Source organism: Diceros bicornis, chromosome 20, assembly GCF_020826845.1.
Source record: "Diceros bicornis minor isolate mBicDic1 chromosome 20, mDicBic1.mat.cur, whole genome shotgun sequence".
Classification (NCBI taxonomy): Eukaryota; Metazoa; Chordata; class Mammalia; order Perissodactyla; family Rhinocerotidae; genus Diceros; species Diceros bicornis.
The window spans coordinates 19,700,815-19,718,766 of NC_080759.1; the positions used below are offsets into that span (position 1 = coordinate 19,700,815).

At 42.5% G+C, this 17,952-nt stretch overlaps 1 protein-coding gene across 1 annotated transcript in view; it reads left to right on the forward strand.

Moving 5' to 3' along the window:
• Positions 1 to 17,952, forward strand: part of ANKRD55 (ankyrin repeat domain 55) — a 90,849-nt gene that overhangs the window by 28,722 nt on the left and 44,175 nt on the right. Inside the window, exons 4-5 of the mRNA XM_058564060.1 lie at positions 5,078 to 5,208; positions 8,947 to 9,056. Of these exons, the coding sequence (XP_058420043.1) occupies positions 5,078 to 5,208; positions 8,947 to 9,056 (241 nt within the window). The remainder of the gene's footprint in view (positions 1 to 5,077; positions 5,209 to 8,946; positions 9,057 to 17,952) is intronic.

The following is a 17,952-nucleotide window of genomic DNA, read 5'->3' on the forward strand; positions in this document are numbered from 1 at the left end:
TGGGTTTGTTTCCAACTTCTTTGTATGAATGACTTAGTAGAGAGGCCACGTAGCGAGAAAAAGGGTATGGAAATAGGAGGCTATTTTTGGCAGCAATGGATATTGAGAAAGTGTGACTGTTAAAGCCAAGGAGCAAGGACTTCTGTTTCTGGGAAGATGAAGTAAATATACTTTTTCCCCTATTCCTTCTGCTAAATACAACTAACAATTCTGACATTGTATATTAAATAAACGTTAAGAGTGCTCTGGAAGGTGAAGAGAAAAAGATAGACAGGCTAGGACCCTGGAACCCAAGGAATGACACGGCAGTAAATTCCCTGGGTTTTCTTTTTGCCTCATATATCCCAGACTTGGAGCTGAAGAAGCTGACAACCCAGAAACGCCAACAGGCATAGACCAAAAAAGCCCCAACAAAAGGCTGCTCTCTAGCCAAAGACCCAGGAAAGGGACTACATAGCAAGACAGAAAACTGTTAGATAATAATGAATCTACCCTAGCCAAACCACACAAAAAACACTATGGCCCCAGCCCCACCCATTCTAGCAAAGACCAAGTGGGGACTCTGGACCTCCACCCCTATCTGGTAGTGAGGTCCCCCTCCCCCTACCTCTTGGGGTGATAGCGGAGGAAGCCTTCTTGAGAATTAGGACTTTCACCCCCACCTAGTAAAGAAGAGTCTTCTCCCTCAGGTGTCAATGGAAGCCAAGTAGGGAACCTGGACTTCTAATCCACCTGGCAATAATGAGGTGGCATCCCCCACTTCCCCTGTGGAGCAGTGCCAGAGAAAGTCAGCTAAAATAGAGGGTTGAAGTAAGATCAGGCAACTCATAACACAATACCCCAAATGTCCAAGTTTCAATAGAAAATCACTGGTCATACCAAGAAACAGGAAGACCTCAAACTGAATTAAAAAAGACAACCAATAGATGCCAACATTAGGATGACAGGTGTTAGAGTCATCTGACAAATATTTTCAAGTAGCCATGAAAAAATGCTTCAACGAGCAATTACAAACATGCTTGAAACATATGAAAAAATAGCTTCAGCAAAGCAATAACAGATATAAAGAAGAATCAAATGGAAAATTGAAAAACTGAAAAACACAATAATCACAATTAAAAACTTGGGACCAGCCCAGTGGTGTAGTGGTTAAGTTGGTGCACTCTGCTTCGGCAGCCCAGGGTTCGCTGGTTTGGATCCTGGGTGTGGACTTACACACCACACATCAAGCCATGCTGTGGCAGCATCCCATATACAAAATAGAGGAAGATGGGCACAGATGTTAGCTCAGGGCTAATATTCCTCAGCAAAAAGAGGAAGATTGGCAACGGATGTTAGCTCAGGGTTAATCTTCCTCACCAAAAAAACCCGAAAAACACCCAAAAAAACTCAATGCATATGCTCAGCAGCAGAATAATGAAGCAGAGGAAGAGATCAATGAACTTGAAAATAGAACAACAGAACTGAGCCAATCTGAACAACTGAAAGAAAACAGACTTTAAAAAAAAGAAACAGAGACTTAGGGACCTATGTGACTATAACAAAAGATCTGTCCTTGGTTTCTCTGTCCCAGTATTTCTGGGAAGTCATTAATGATTTTTAACTAGTTGACCTGTCCAAGAGGAGCTTGAGATTCCCTTATCAGGACAGCAAAATGTTTTGTAAAGTGAGTAGTTGCTCCCTAGTTTACCCTTGTAGTATTTTTGTTTGTTTTTAAAGCAGATTTACTTGTACATCTGCCTTGGGGCTGGAAGTGGGAAATGAGGAGAGTCAAAGGTTAAACACCACTTGTGTGATAAGTACAGGAAAGAGCCAGACTAATTGGGTTCAATCCTGGCTTATACCGACTGACTATGAAAGGACATGAAGATACAACCTATCAAAATCTGTGAGACACACTAAAGCAATGCTGAGGGAAATGTATAGCACTAAATATATTCATTAGAAAGGAGGAAAAGTATCAGTCAATAGTCTAAGTTCTTACCTCGAGAACCTAGAAAAAGAAGAGCAAAATAAACCCAAGGCAAACAGAAGGAAAGAAGTAACAAAGAGAAGACTAGAAATCGATGACATTGAAAACAGAAAAACAATAGAGAAAATCAGTGAAGCAAGGAACTGATTCTTTGAAAAGATCAATAAAATTGACAAACTTCTAGCAATAGTGACAGAAAATGAAAGAAGTCACAAATTACCACTATCAGGAATGAAACCAAAGATATCACTACAGACGCTGCAGACATCTAAAAGATGATAAGGGCTGGCCCCGTGGCTTAGTGGTTGGGTGCGCACGCTCCGCTACTGGCAGCCCAGGTTCAGATCCCGGGTGCGCACCGATGCGCCGCTTCTCCGGCCATGCTGAGGCCGCGTCTCACATGCAGCAACTAGAAGGATGTGCAGCTATGACATACAACTATCTACTGGGGCTTTGGGGGGAAAAAAATAAAAGATGATAAGGAAACACAACAAACAACTCTACACACATAAATTTGACTATTTACATGAAATGGGTCAATTCCTCAAAAAAGATAAACTATCACAATTCATCTAATAGGAAATAGATTATCTGACTAGCCCTATAACTGTTAAGAAAACTAATTTTAAAATTAGTTTTAAAATTTTAAAATTCCAAGAAGAACTCTTCAGGCCTAGATGGTTTTCCTGGAGACTTCTATAAACTTTTAAAGAATAATTAATATCAATGCTACATTGTCTCTTCCAGAAAAGATAAGAGGAGGAAACTCTTCTCAGTTATGTTTAGGAAGCTAATGTTACTCTGATAACAAAACCAGACAAAGATGATATAAAAAAATAAACCTACAGACCAATACTCCTCATGAATATAGACGCTGAAAACCTTAGTGAAATATTAACAAATAGAATTCAGTAATATATAAAAAGAATTATACACCATGACCAAGTGGAGTTTGTTCTAGGGATGTAAGTCTGGTTCAATATTTGAAAATCAATCAATGTAATCCATCATATTAACCAGCTAAAGAAAAAAAATCACATGATCATATAAATTGACAGAGAAAAAACATCTGACAAAATTTTACACACATCATGATTAAAAACCCTCAGAAAGGGGCCGGCCCTGTGGCTTAGCAGTTAAGTGCGCACAGTCCACTACTGGCGGCCCAGGTTCAGATCCCAGGCCCGCACCGACGCACCGCTTCTCCGGCCGTGCTGAGGCGGCGTCCCACATACAGCAACTAGAAGGATGTGCAACTATGACATACAACTATCTACTGGGGCTTTGGGGAAAAAAAAGGAGGAGGATTGGCAATAGATGTTAGCTCAGAGCCAGTCTTCCTCAGCAAAAAGAGGACGATTGGCATGGATGTTAGCTCAGGGCTGATCTTCCTCACAAAAAAAAAAACCCTCAGAAAAATAGGAATAGAGGAGAACTTTCTCAATTTGATAAAGAGTATCTATTAAAAAAAGGCCTAGAGCTAACATTTTACTTAATGGTGAAAGAGTGAATGCTTTGCCCCCAAGATCAGGAACAAAGTAAAGATGTCCACTCTCACTCATATTCAACACAGTGCTGGAAGTTCTAGCCAGTGCAAAAAGGCAGGAAAAAGAAATAAAAAGCAAACATACTGAAAAGAAAAAGATAAAACTGTCCCTTTTGTGCAGCTTGATTGTCTACATAGAAAATCCTAGGAAACTTACCAAAAAACTCCTACAACTAAGTGAGTTCAGCAAGGTCACAGAGTACAAGATCAATCCAGAAAAACAAATTGTATTCCTATATACTGGAAATAAACACATGGACACCAAAATTAAACTCACAATACTATTTACAATCACTCAATAAAAAATACTTAGGTGTGAACATAACAAAATATGTACAAGACTATACACTGAAAACTATAAAATGCTGATGAAAGAAATCAAAGAAGATGTAAATAGAGAGACATACCATGTTTATGGATTAGAAGAGTCAATATGGTAAACATGCAATGCTCCTCAAATTCATATACCGGTTTAATGCAATTTCTATCAAACCCCAGCAAGATATTTTTGTAGATATAGACAAGATTATTATCTAAAACTTATATAGAAAAGCCAAGGAACTAAGATAGTTAAAACAATTTTGAAAAAGAAGAATCAAGTGAGAGGAATCAGAAATGTTGCCACTACTTAAGACATACCACTTCATTGCTGCTTTTACCCAGTACAGATGCCTGAAAGAGTAATAAAAAGGAGAGACTTGACGAGAAACTGGGTTGCCGGCTACAGTCTTTCAGTGAGAACAGCAGCCCTGGAATTTATCAATTCTCAGGGATCTCTGAGGGTCATAGCTTGCAGTTCACTCAGAGAAGAATCACAACCTCAATATGAATTTCCAATCAAAAGACATCTAAACAAGTCTCAGCTGGGCGAGGGGTTGTGTCTGAGGTTTGGTTTCTTAACCTGAAGGAGTATGAAGCACCTGGATTCTGCCTCACCTGGCTGGCTTGTTCCAACAGCCCTGCAAAGTTAATCAGAATGTGTAACTTCATCTCTATTCAGGAAGAAAATACATGAAAACCAAATGCCTTGGGCTATATTGATTACAAAAACAGAAGTATTTCAGTAAAGTTGGCCCCTTTTGGCAAGAATTAGTACAAACCAAAGCTAGGCTATCATCACTGCCCTATATCACCCACCGCCTCCGATAGAAGTGTGCTGGACCTGGCTGGCTGGCTGGCTAGAGTTGCTTTACAAAGACACTTCTAGATTCTGCATTGTTCAAGCCAGGTCAGGGTAAACCTGCCTGTTATGTCCCAAATGATGCTGATTCCCAAGGTAGTAGTAAGCAATTTTTATCCATCAGTGCAAAATGTTTTAATCAACCAATTACTTCAAAATTACAGAAGATTTAATTGGACCAGAAAAATACATAGTATATATAAATGTAGCAACAATCATCTTCATCTCTCTTCAGTCCCATAGAGCTCAACATCTGGGTTTGTGTTGAGGGCTGTTCATTCATCTGCAAAAAGCACAATAAATGAACAGGCAAATAAATTCTGTGCATAAATTTCACAAGTCAAACATTTTTAAAGGCTGTTGAAATGTCTCATTCCAGGATGTACACCCTTGATGCATGCAGTTTCTGGACGTCAAGTGGACACAGTGAAGCTGCTGTTGAAGATGGGAGCCAATATTAACATGCAGGACGCTTATGGCCGTACAAGTCTATGCCTGGCAACCTATCTGGTACCGACTGTATCTGTCCCGGGCACTAGGGAGTGGGGTGGGCTAAATGTGTCGTTACGGGTCTCACTTGCAGAAGAGTGTTCCTGGATTTATGCAGCTAGCCAAAGTAAATAGAACTTGAAGCTTTGTTCCAATCATCTCCAACATTTATATCACCACGTAGAGTTGGTTTCATGGATTTAAGTCATTTTGGGTCTTCCTAACAATCCTCTAAGACAGAGGTGATATCGCCATTAGAGAAATACTCTATTCCATCTTGACTGCATCAGACTTTCCCTTGGGGCATTTCTGGACACACCTGGTATTCCTTCTAGGAATGCCCTCCATTAACACCCTGAGTGGGTAGTAGCACTTGAAGCCGCAGTTAACATCTGTGGGAGAGGATTAGTTGAGTAGAAGATGGAGGATGAGGAATGTGGGGAATGACGAGAACTGGGAAGAGTGGAGGGTAGGGAGTAGGGGAGAAATCCTACACTCTTAAGGGACAACACCAAGCATAAGACTCAACCCACAGTCGATGCTCAATTTAAAAATTGTATACAGCCAGTCCTCATCACATTTCCCAACATTAGAGCAAGCTTGGTAAGCCTTGCTGAAAATCTTCAAGCCCCTCTCCTCTCCAATCCTCCCTGCAGTCCTTCTGGGAGACCCCAGGGCTACTTTGCATCCAAGTCAAACAAGTCCTCCTTAGTGCCACGTGAGGGTCATAATTCTCCTTCCTCTCCTACGAGATTCCTGGGAACCTACAAGGCTCCCGGGAATCTTCACTATAACCAATGTTGCTGCCAATGCAGCTTCTCACATTTGCTGTTGCTGCCCATTGACAGTAGTGGATTCACCCTGGGCCAGCCCCATGTTGTCCTAAAGCTACCCTTGTGAAGTAGAACACTTCCCTTCCCCAAACAGCACAACTTCCTCCCATGATCTAGCATAGACTGCAATGAGGCATTGCCCAATTCTCACAGAGATTTTCTTTAGAAGCTACTTTTTCATTTCTGTTTGCATACCCTCTTTCTCTAGGACTCACACGTGAATCTGGGAAGCATTGTTCAAAGTGTTGGAGTGCTCGTTTTAAATGCAGCTTCCTGGTGTACACTCTAGACCTCCTTAGTCAGACACTGGGAGCAGGATGGGGGTAGTGTGGGAGTGGGGAGGTGTCTGCATGTTAAACAAACCTCCTCAGCAATTTTTATTCCCACTCAAGTTTGAAAACCACTGGTCTATGAGTACATACAAGGTGAAGTCCAATATCTCAGAGAGACACAGGACTCTCCCAGGCCCCCTCCTTTCTAGCACATGCCCTAATAACTGCTCTTGCTATGAAATTTTTTGGTGTCTAAGCTGAGGAAAAGAGAAAAATTTTGATCAGGGGATGGGATGGAGGAAGGGAGTAGAGACGATTTCTAAAATTGACTTCTACCAACATACAGAATAGAGTGAAACCAAGCTGCACTTCTTTGAAAATTCTAAAATTCAAAATTTCACATTTCTTGGGCTAGACAGCTGCTTAAGGGACTGGGGAGAAGTACTCCTCTGGATTGCAATGACTACTGAGCCTACAGAGGTGCCACCTCCCGACGGCTCTTTCTGGGACATATTCTGAGGAGCTACCTCAGGGAAGTATGCCTCCATGACAGCATGTGGCATCACCTTCTTGATGATGACCCCGCCTCTGTGTGGCAGTACAAGACAGGACCCGTCCCTGGCTCTCCCGAGGCTCCCTGGGAAGGGGTAGGGGGCAGGGGTGTCCTGGAGATTGCACCGTGAAGCCCACCACTCCCTTCTGGCAATGTTTGAATTCAAGGACTAAAGGGAAACTTGGCAAAAGGGGCACCTTGAAATTAAGTCTCAGTCACAGCTCCAAACTCTGTATACAAACAAACTTACCATAGGTGTGTGACCTTAGGAAAACCTCTTCACCTTTTTGTGCCTCTTTCCTCATTTGTAAACTGTAATAAAAATAATACCCCAAGTTTATCACAATTGAAGGAGAAACAGAGCACACAGTAGGAGTCATCCAGCACATACTAGGTACAAAACATGTTCATTTCTTCTGAATAGTGACCATGGGTTCCAGATGTATTCAATGGTTTTCCAATTTCTTTTCTGAAGAAAAAAGAAAACCACATAGACACATAGTTCCAGGAAATGTTGCAAAATGATAAAATGTTTCAAACCCTCCCCCATCAGAAGATATGTTTTTCAAAAGCAGTGAAACTTTGGCAACTCTTAAATTTGTCCAACATAGATTTCTTTTGGGTCTCCTGGTCATATTTTTTCCTTTTAATCAGAGAACTTGATGAGTTGGACATTAGCAACTAAAACCAGATTTAATACATTAGTAAACTATGACTCAAGATTTAAAAATATTTGCTTCTACTTAAGACAAGATATTATTGGTCAATTCTATAAAGCCACATTCAATATTATAACCTATGAATTTTGATATACTTTCATTAAAAGAGGGTTTTCCAGACTTTTCAGACCAAAAGTTTCTTTTCTTATCATTATCTTTCTTCTTCTCCTTGCATTTAGTAACTTTTTGATTTTTATTGCTTCCAATATTGTGAAGGAAAATCTTCAGTCTTCTTTCTCATCTTTCTGGGTAATCTTGAGGCTTAACTATACAGGAATGGAGGAAGGCAGGAGAGAGAGTTATCATATTATTCTTCATAATAGTAGTTCCATCTATTTATAAGTCTACTTGAGTGAGTAACCCAAGTGGTTCTGGATGATGTAGGAGGTATTCTTCTCGGTATGTGAGCCAAACTTGGTTATCAGTAGGGTTGGGTCAGTTATTTAAAGTAGTGTAGGACAAAGAGAGAACTAGTCTGCAATGATAATTGCCCTTTGAAACAAGAGAGAGAGTGGGGAAATAACCCAGCTGTAAGTGCTAACCAAGGAGGGGACACGCATGAGATGTGGCAATCTCATGAGACTAGAGATTAGTAGTCAATCTAGAGAATTAGTAGACGTCAGGGAGTTCACACCAAGTTTCTTGGGGAGTTCATAAGTGGGTAAAACACAGTAATGGGGAACTCTTAGAGGGTGCTGGTGATACCCCATATTCAACATCAGAAAAATCAGTCAACAAGGTGGCCGGGTCCCAGCCATTGGAGTAGGGCTCAGGTTAGGATTCTAGGCATTGGGAGGGAGACTGACTAGAATAAGCCAGTTATTGCCCTTGTGGTTACTAGAAAGGGAACTTGAAAAAGAGGACCAAGCCTTGTTTATCAGATATAGATAAACTGAGGCATAGAATGGAGGCTGAGACTCAAGAATGACAGAGGAGCCTAATTTTTGGAATTGGACCATGGCATCCAGGTCAGACTATTGACAGGCATGAATTGGAGCAAAGCCCATAGAATGAGAGGCTAAAGCTGGTTAATCGCCCCCTATCACTTGCCATGTTTGGCTCTACGAACTGAGTATATCAGTGGAATACCAGCAAGTGGCCCTAGAAATGGGGAGGGGGAGAGGCAGAAGAGAAAGTCTAGGAATCAGTCTGCATTGGGCAGGGTAAATGTCCCCCAGAAAACTCAGGAATCCATACCTCAAGATCTTCAGCCCTCTGTTGAGGTGTCTAAATGGGAGTTGTGGTCCTTAATCATTTCAAGTCAAATAAAACATGTTTTTAGCCAAACCAAAGAAGAAAGGGAAAGAAAACTGGAGAAAGTTTGTTGGACTGTGTTATGCGAGATTGTGTTATATAATGACGCAGTTGCTCTTGTATTTCAGGGTTGGCTGGAAGGCTGTGTGAGTCTGCTCAGAAATGGTGCCAAGCACAATATCCCAGATAAAAATGGCCGTCTGCCACTGCATGCTGCCACTGCTGAGCCTGATGTGAGGTAAGTAGCCAGGTTCACAAGACGTTCAAGTTGGGAGGAACCCAACTTGGATTAGAAGGTCATCTAATCCAACCCTTGGTGGCAAATAAAAACAAAATCCGTCCATTTTTTTTTTAAGTTGCAGCAGACAGGACCACATCTCAACAAATCAAAATATCCTGGAATAATCTTTTTTTTTTTTTTGTGAGGAAGATGAGCCCTGAGCTAACATCCATGCCAATCCTCCTCTTTTTGCTGAGGAAGACCGGCTCTGAGCTAACATCCTCCTCCTTTTTTTCCCCTTTTTCTCCCCAAAGCCCCGGTAGATAGTTGTATGTCATAGTTGCACATCCTTCTAGTTGCTGTATATGGGACGCCGCCTCAGCATGACTGGAGAAGCGGTGCGTGTGTGCGCGCCGGGGATCCGAACCTGGGCCGCCAGTAGTGGAGCGTGCGCACTTAACCGTTAAGCCACGGGACTGGCCCCCTCCTGGAATAATCTTAAACTCTAATCTCATTCCCCTCCTACTTCAACAAAGCCCTTTTCTCTTAGTCTCTGATTTAAGAAGAAATGCTATTTGTCATCATCTAAACTCATATATTCATTCATTCAATTAATCAGTCAATGATTAATTCAATAAATATTTATTGAGTGCTTATTATGGACCAAGCACTGTTTTAGGCCTTAGCAGTTCCACAGTAAGCAAGACAGTGTCTCTGACCTCCCAGAGCTAACATTCTAGTGAAGGAGTTAAGTGGCACGCTAGTGAACAAATACATAGGATAATTTCAAAAAGTGACGAGTGCTGTGAAGAAAATCAAACAGGGTAAAAGACTACTGACTGGGCAGAATGGTTAAAGTCTGAACTCAGAGTCATGCCAATGTTTATGGGTTGGAAGGAGGCAAAGGACCCAACCAGGGAGACTGAGACAGGGAGACCAGTGGGTTTGAAGGAAACCCAGGACCATGTGCTGCTAGAAGCCATGGGAAGAAATATATTCAAAGAAGTTGGATGATTGAGAAGGTCACATTTTTGTAAGACCATTGAGCAACAAAGGAAAAAGTTTTGCCCAGACCAAGCATCTATGTCTAAATGGCCTCTGTGTCTAAATGGCCTCAGTCTCCAATGTTCTGAAAGCCCCTCAGAGCAGCTGATAACAGCATTTCCCACTGTGGAATCAGCAACATTCTGGGCGCTTCCTTAACCTCTGCTGCACAGAACATGCCTCTGACAGGCATTTAGCATTCCCCAGAGCGAGGCCAGAACATGCTTCTGACAGGAATTTAGCATTCCCCAGAGCCAGGCCGCAGGCCAGCGCCACAGGAGGCACATTCTGGTGCCTCATCCTCTATACCCTGTGCCCAGAACAAAAACTAAAGCTCTGTGGGGGTCGACAAGACCAAGGCCTCTTCCAGGTTGAGAGGTAACAGGATTTCTTCATTTCAATCTGTTTTACACTAAAATAAAAGGGCTTGGGAAATTCCAGGACTATTCCCAACCAAGCCTTGCCTCTTATTATCATTGGATTATATCCAGGAATAATAGAAAGCTAGGATTTACTCAAAGCCCAACAAAATGAGGAAGTTTAGAGAAGAAATACCAAGTCCAGAGCTAACAATCAATAGACATCATAAAGGGATGACTCTCTTTTGATGAATTAGGGGGGAAAAGAAGAATGACTTTTCTAGACAGCCCACAAAAATATTTAGCGACAAAATCATACCATTTTCCCAAGGGTAATCTTTAGAAAATATGTTTAAAATGTACCTTTTAAGACTATTCTGTCTTTTGTGTGTGTGTGTGTGTGTGTGTGTGTGTGTGAGGAAGATCAGCCCTGAACTAACATCCATGCTAATCCTCCTCTTTTTGCTGAGGAAGACCAGCTCTGAGCTAACATCTATTGCCAATCCTCCTCCTTTTATTTTTTCCCCAAAGCCCCAGTAGATAGCCGTATGTCATAGTTGCACATCCTTCTAGTTGCTGTATGTGGGACACGGCCTCAGCATGGCCGGAGAAGCGGTGCGTCGGTGCGCACCCAGACCCGAACCCGGGCCGCCAGCAGCGGAGCGCGCGCACTTAACTGTCAAGCCACGGGACTGGCCCAAGACTATTCTGCCTTGATTTACTCTACTTAATTGCTTTTACCTGCCTCAGAGTGGTCATTTCAAAATCTACCTGATTCTGGAATATAAACACCTGCTTTGGTTATGGCAAATATAGCTGTTGTAACAAATAAAACCCAAGCTTCAGTGTTTTAACACAATAAAAGTTTAGTCCAATGTAGGTGTTCCTGGATGGGAACTCTGCTCCACATGGTGATTCAGGGACCCAACCTTCTTCTCTTTTGTGGTTCAATCATCCTCTAGGATCACAGAATCCTCTTTGTTCAGCCTGAGGGTGGGGAAAGAGGAGTGTAGAGAAGCCCACTTATTTCTTTAAAATCTCAGTCTGCAAATGACAAAATTTACTTCTGCTCACATTCCATAACAAGTACTAGTCATTTGGCCACACTTGGGTATAAGGAGTGCTGAGGAATATAGTCCATGACCAAGAATCCACCTCCCAGCAATGACTCTAGTCCAAGAAAGGGGAGCATGAATTTGATGAAAAGCTGCCTCTGTCAATAAGCATTGCACCTGAGGGGTGAACTAAGCCTTGTCAGTCAAAATCACACTGATTAATTTGGTCAGTCAATTAGGTTCATCACTTGAAACCAATGCAATAATAAATTGAAAACTAATCCAAGTGTACTTCCTCTTTTTTGAACATATTAGCTTATTTCTTATTACGCCCAGCAGTGCCCCAGACTCTCTAGGATCTATGTTACATCACTGTGACTGAGATAACACAGAGTTGTGGCTTCCCCTTCTCTAGAAATTGTACCTAATGACCCAGCCACCACCTTCAGAAGAGCTGGAGCCAGAAAAATAAACATCCTTCTGTGTTTTATCTGTCCTAAGAGGAAACCTAGCTGATTCTAGAAGATAAAATCCTGCTTTAGTTATGGTAATGCTAGCAGCGGTAATGAGTGAAACCCAAAGGTTAACTATCCCAAAACCAAAACCATCATTTCTGATAAATGTTCTCCAAAAATGAATTGGTTAAACCTTAATAACCACATAGCAAATCAATGGTTTTATTACTTAGAGAACATTTCGAAACTAGCTTGCCTTAAAGGATTCTCTATGGAATTGCATTGCTTAAAATTAGAGATTTTACCATTGTTTTATTGAGAAATTTTATGGCCATGGCAGAGTTTGATAACATCTGCATTCAGTGTTTCAAGCAGAAACTAACCAAGTCATGCTCCGTAGCAGAGAAGTTAGGCTTCAATCGCCCATTGGTTTGTGTGTCAGCGTGGACTCAGAATTGTTTTCTGGGAAAAAAAATTTTAGTCTGGCTTGTGGGTACTTCCTAATCCTACAACCATAATGCAGAAGGGAGTAGCCTGCCATTAGGCCATGCAAAGCTGTTTGCTTGATTTTCCTAAGCGGACACAATTTGAGGCCAGCTTGGCTGACCACTAAAGCCTATAGGTCTGTACTTACAACAATGATGATGATGACAAACAGCGCTGATTATTACCATGTTCTGAGTGCTTTCCGTGTACTGTCTCATCCAATCCTGACCACACCTCCATATGGTAGGTAATATTTCTATCCCCATTTTATAGATGAGGAGACTGAGGAACCAAGATAATTAATTGCCTAATGCATGTGGGAAGATAAGTAACCGGCCCAATGGATCTGCTCTGCTCCTGGGATCCACTGTTGTGGACCCTGTAGAATTTATTTTAATGGCCACATTTTGTCACTAAGCCCTCAGCCTACGTTGAGAGGCCTTATAAGAAACAGCCTTACAAAACTGCTTATTGTCTCATTGTCAGGAAATATTTTATTCATTACAGCATCAAAAAAATCCTTTATGAGAAACCACAAGAAAACCTTCTAATAAAGGAGGAATGCTGTGCTTCTCCCAAGAAATTATTTTTCATTTTTACCATGTGGACACTGTGACATGATCCTGTTTCTCTCTGTGTGTTTAGAAAACTCAAAGCCCAATTTGTGCCCCACCTCTGGCATACATGTAGGACCATGATTACATCTTCTTTATCCTGCCCTTGCTTTCTCTTTGCCTAGTTTTTTCACTCGTAACCTTGTTTTACTATGTGTATCTGAAAACCATCTAGAATCCTCTCTGGATTGAGGTAAAGGCCTCAGGAGTGCTGGCTCAGGAGTCAGACTGACTGAGTTTGAATCCTGCTCCATCTCTTGCCGACTTGATCATCTTTGGCAAGTTAACAGGTCAAGGCTCAGCTAGCTTTCTCTTCTAGAAAGTAGGGAAAATACAGTACTTACCTCACAGGTAAGTAGTCAGAAGGAAATGAGAAAATGTGTAGAAAGCACTGAACACTGTCAATTGTCAGTGTTTAGTAAGTGTTGGTGGTGATGATGATGATGGTGATGATGATGGAAGGTAGGTAGAAATAAAGAAATACATAGATCAGCGCCAGAGAATGAAACCCTGCTGCTGCCACCCCACCAGCTCTCACTCTGGCCTTCTTCGCCTTAGCACACACAGGTCCACAAAAAGTGTGTCCACACATACAGGTGCCCGCAGATGCAGTCCTGCACCCACCGACGTGCACACACATTTACTGCAAAGGTCGTCAGGGTGTGAACAGTGCTCTATTTGTATTGACCCTGGGACGTAGAGCGCTGCTCGACTTTAGAACCCACTGAACATCAGACTTAACCATTCAGTTCCCCGAAACTCCCTTCTCTACCTTTGTTAGTGCACACACATCTGTATTTTTCCCCTAATCGTAAGCACATGTAAGGGTCGCTTTGTGGCCTTGTGCTCAGGTATTCGTACTCCTCGTAAAATCTGTTAACCCTTAGATTTCCAAACACCATGCTCCTTCCACTTAGTGTTCACTGAAGGTTATTCAGAGAGAAGCCTCAAACTGAAGCTGCTTATAAACAAGCCAAAGAGACATTTCAATTAGCCCTTTGCCTCCAGAGGGATTTTGGTTCTCTGATGGAAACAACTCACCAGTAAACCAGTCACTGCCAATACACAGCCTTAGCTGAGCTGCAACTCAGTGGGCTCTAAGCTGCTGCAGGGATGAGGGAGTTATCATTATAAACATGAAGGCAGGTTGGATGGACAAAAGCAAAGGAGCACAGGTTTCGTCTCACGATCCCCCTTCCTGCTTTGATCCCTCAGCTTCCCTCAGCAGGTCCACTTTTTCTCCCTTTCGGCTCCCCGTGGTTTTTCTTGCTTCCTTGCCTGGAATATTCAGAGTGCGCCCGTGTGAAAGAGGGGGTACGATCTTGAAGACAAAGCTCCAAAGAGCACGGAGTTGTGTTTGTACAACGCTGCGCATGCTAGAGTTGGAAGGCAAGCAGCGATTTCCTCTGAAAGCAGCCACAGGGCTCTCTGAAGGTCTTTTTCATGGTCTCCATGGTTACCAGCAGATTTTTTTTTTTTTTTTTTTCCCTGCCAGAGTGCCAGCAGCTCTGCCTCTTTTCATTGCTCTTGACTACAGCCAGAGGGAGGAAGGAAATCATTTCTTTGGGGTCCTGTTCTCTAGTTACCAGGTGATGCGTTCTAACTTGTGGGTGGATGTTTCGTTACAGCGTACTCTCACATCCAGGCAACTTCAGGGACAGGAGGGCAAGCAGCTGGCTTGGGGATCCTTTTTCCTACTCATCCCTTGGCTGGCCAACTCCAGGGCTGTGAGCCCAAGGGTCCAGCAAATCAGAGAAGCTCACAGAAACAAGCCACTCCCCAAGATACATCCAGCTGATCTCTCTCTGGCCTACCAAACACCTAATGGCAATCAGGGGACCCCAAAATACAAAGGGTAGGAGCTTTTAAAAAAATCATTATACAGAATTTATTATGGCATGTAAAGGCCATTCTCAGTGCTTTATATGCATTGACTCATTTAAAGTCATAGCGAATCTTTAAGAAGTAGGTGTTATTATTATCTCTCAGATAAGAAAATGTAGGCACTGAGAGTTTCATAACTTGCCCAAAGTCACCGGCTGGTTGGTGATGGAGCAGGGATTCTAAAGGAGGCAGTCTAGCCCAGCATCTGTGCTCTTCTCACTCACCGCACTGCCTCTCTGGAAACGCTCCTGCTGGGGATCTGTGCCTGCAGTCTTGGGACCAGGAGTGAGGCGGGCCTTATGCTGCTGCCTGGAGATCTGAGAGCAGGATGAGTTTGAGCTGGTGCTAATAGAAGACTGGGCTGGGGGGTTGTGGGAGAAATACATCCATGTACCACGTAACAACGTTTCTGTCAACAACAGACTACATATACAATGGGTGTCTCATGGGATTAGTACCATATAGTGATGTATGTAGTAGGCTATACCATCTAGGTTTGTGTAAGTACTGTAGGAGAAGAAGAAATTTAACTCTACCCTTTTGGTTTCTTCTGGCTGGCCTAAGAATTAAATTGACATGAGACAGATTAACGGCAGAAAAATAAACAAAAAGTTTAATAACATGTATACATGGGAGAAACCCAGAAAAACCGAGTAACTTGCCAAAATGACTGAAGCCCTCACCTTAAATACCATCCTCAGCTAAAGACAAAGAAGATGTTGGGGGTGGGGAGAGTCAGGGACTTCAAAGGGAAGGAAGGCAATTCACAGGTAGTTGAAAAGGAACAAATGTTTGGAAAATAAATGTTTGTGTGGCCACATAGAAACAAAACACAGAGGGGAGCCCAACGAACAGGCTTTCTAGGTTCCCCTCTGTCTACCACATAGTTTATGTTATGCTAAGTTGATAGCTCACTTCCTGAGACAGGGGTTTTTATCTGAATTCTTTTAGGCAGTTAAGGGGGAGATAACAAGAAAACTTTCTGAGTCTTTTGTTTCTTAAAAATAATCAGCCTAAAATAATCCTCATGTTTAAGAGACACATTTTGGGGTGACACATTTTGTTCCCCTTCACTACACTCTATGATGTTCCCACAGCAACAAAATTGCCTAACAATGTATTTCTCAGAACGTATCCCCGTCGTTAAGTGACACATGACTGTACTCCTGGGCACCTTACACAAAGCAGGAGCTCTGAGAAAACAAAACTAAGAGAACTGCAAGTCCTCTGGTAATTAAGACAGATGTGGGACAAGTGTCTTGCAGATTACCTCTGAGCAATGGAATAGCATGGAAGCACCGGATTGGAAACCAGACACCTGGTTTCTAGTCCAGGCGGGACCACCAAGGCGATGTGTGATGGCCTTGGCAAGCAATGTAGTGCCTCAGTTCATTCGCTGTCATAAAATAAGAGAGAAAGAGAGAGGGGGAGGGAATACTTACCCTTAAATTTGTATCCAGCTTTCAAAATCAATGAGTCTTAGAGACTGAGGAATAAATGGAATCAAGCAATATATAGATAGGCATATATCAATCAGGGTTGTAACAGGGAAGATATGGAATATTAAAAGTGATTTTTATTTATTTATTTATTTATTTATTTATTTATTTATTTATTTATTTATTTATTGGTGAGGAAGATCAGCCCTGAGCTAACATCCATGCTAATCCTCCTCTTTTTGCTGAGGAAGACCGGCTCTGAGCTAACATCTACTGCCAATCCTCCCCTTCTTTTTTTTCCCCCAAAGCCCCAGTAGATAGTTGTAAGTCATAGCTGCACATCCTTCTAGTTGCTGTATGTGGGACGCTGCCTCAGCATGGCTGGAGAAGCAGTGCGTCGGTGTGCGCCTGGGATCCGAACCCGGGCCGCCAGTAGCGGAGTGCGTGCACTTAACCGCTAAGCCACGGGGCCGACCCTAAAAGTGATAACTAGACTTTTAGTGGTGAACACAATGCAGTCTACAGAAGTCAAAATATAATGACATACACCTGAAATTTATATAATGTTATAAACCAATGTGACCTCAATAAAATAAATAAATTAAAAAAATAAAAACAAAAATAAAAAATATACAAAATAAAAAAAAGGTAACTGGAGAAAGTTTAATGAAAGACTATTTTTAATTAACCAATGAGAGATGGTGATATAATGTCCCACCCCCACTCCCTCCCCAAAAGTAGGAAAATCTTCCACCCCTAGGCCGCAAGGGGCAAGGAAGGGAGCTGCTATTGGAACCTGCTGAGAGTAGTGGCGATAGTTGTAGTTGTAGTTGTAGCTGTAGCTGTCAGCGAGCAGCCACCTGGCAAGAGCCAAGGCCTCTGATAGAGGAAAAATGTCATCATCAGAAAGGAAAGTGGCTTCCCTCCTTCCTCCTGCCATTTCTCCCACTGGCCAAACCCAACGGGAAGTCAGAGGGCAAGGGAGCCTGGATGATGATGATGTTGGAGGTCAGCCTCAGAGCAGGACATTGCAGGGCAGAGAAGGGATTTGAGAGACAAACAGAGAAATACTCAGCCCAGGGCTCATCCCGTGACCTTTGGAGGCCCATCTAGAATGTGACAAGAAGTCTTGCTCTCTGTGCCCCCATTCTCATCTGGTCAGAGCTGGACTTCTCTCAGTGTGGTCACTCTGCTCTGGAACAGCCCCAGAAGATCTTGTCTGGCTACAGATGATCTCAGTCTGCTCAAGGTTAGTCAAAGATAACCGGACTGGACCACAGCTGACCTCTTGCCTTTCCCTTCCGTTCTCCGCCAGCACCTCAGACCAAATGAGCCCTAGAGATTAAACAATGGCCAGTAATGAGAGAGACAGACAGAGAGACGTGGCAGGGGAGACAGTCACCAGTTACCTTTTCCCCATAAAGCAGCTATAAGGGAAAATATGAAAAACAGTGTTACCCCAAATGCAATATTTTTGTAGGATCTTCCCACCAGATGGAGGAATTCTAGAATTCAGAAAGGATAAAAGAGATGTGCCCCTTGCAGTCATAGCCACTGGTCCTTTAAAGTCTGTGTACG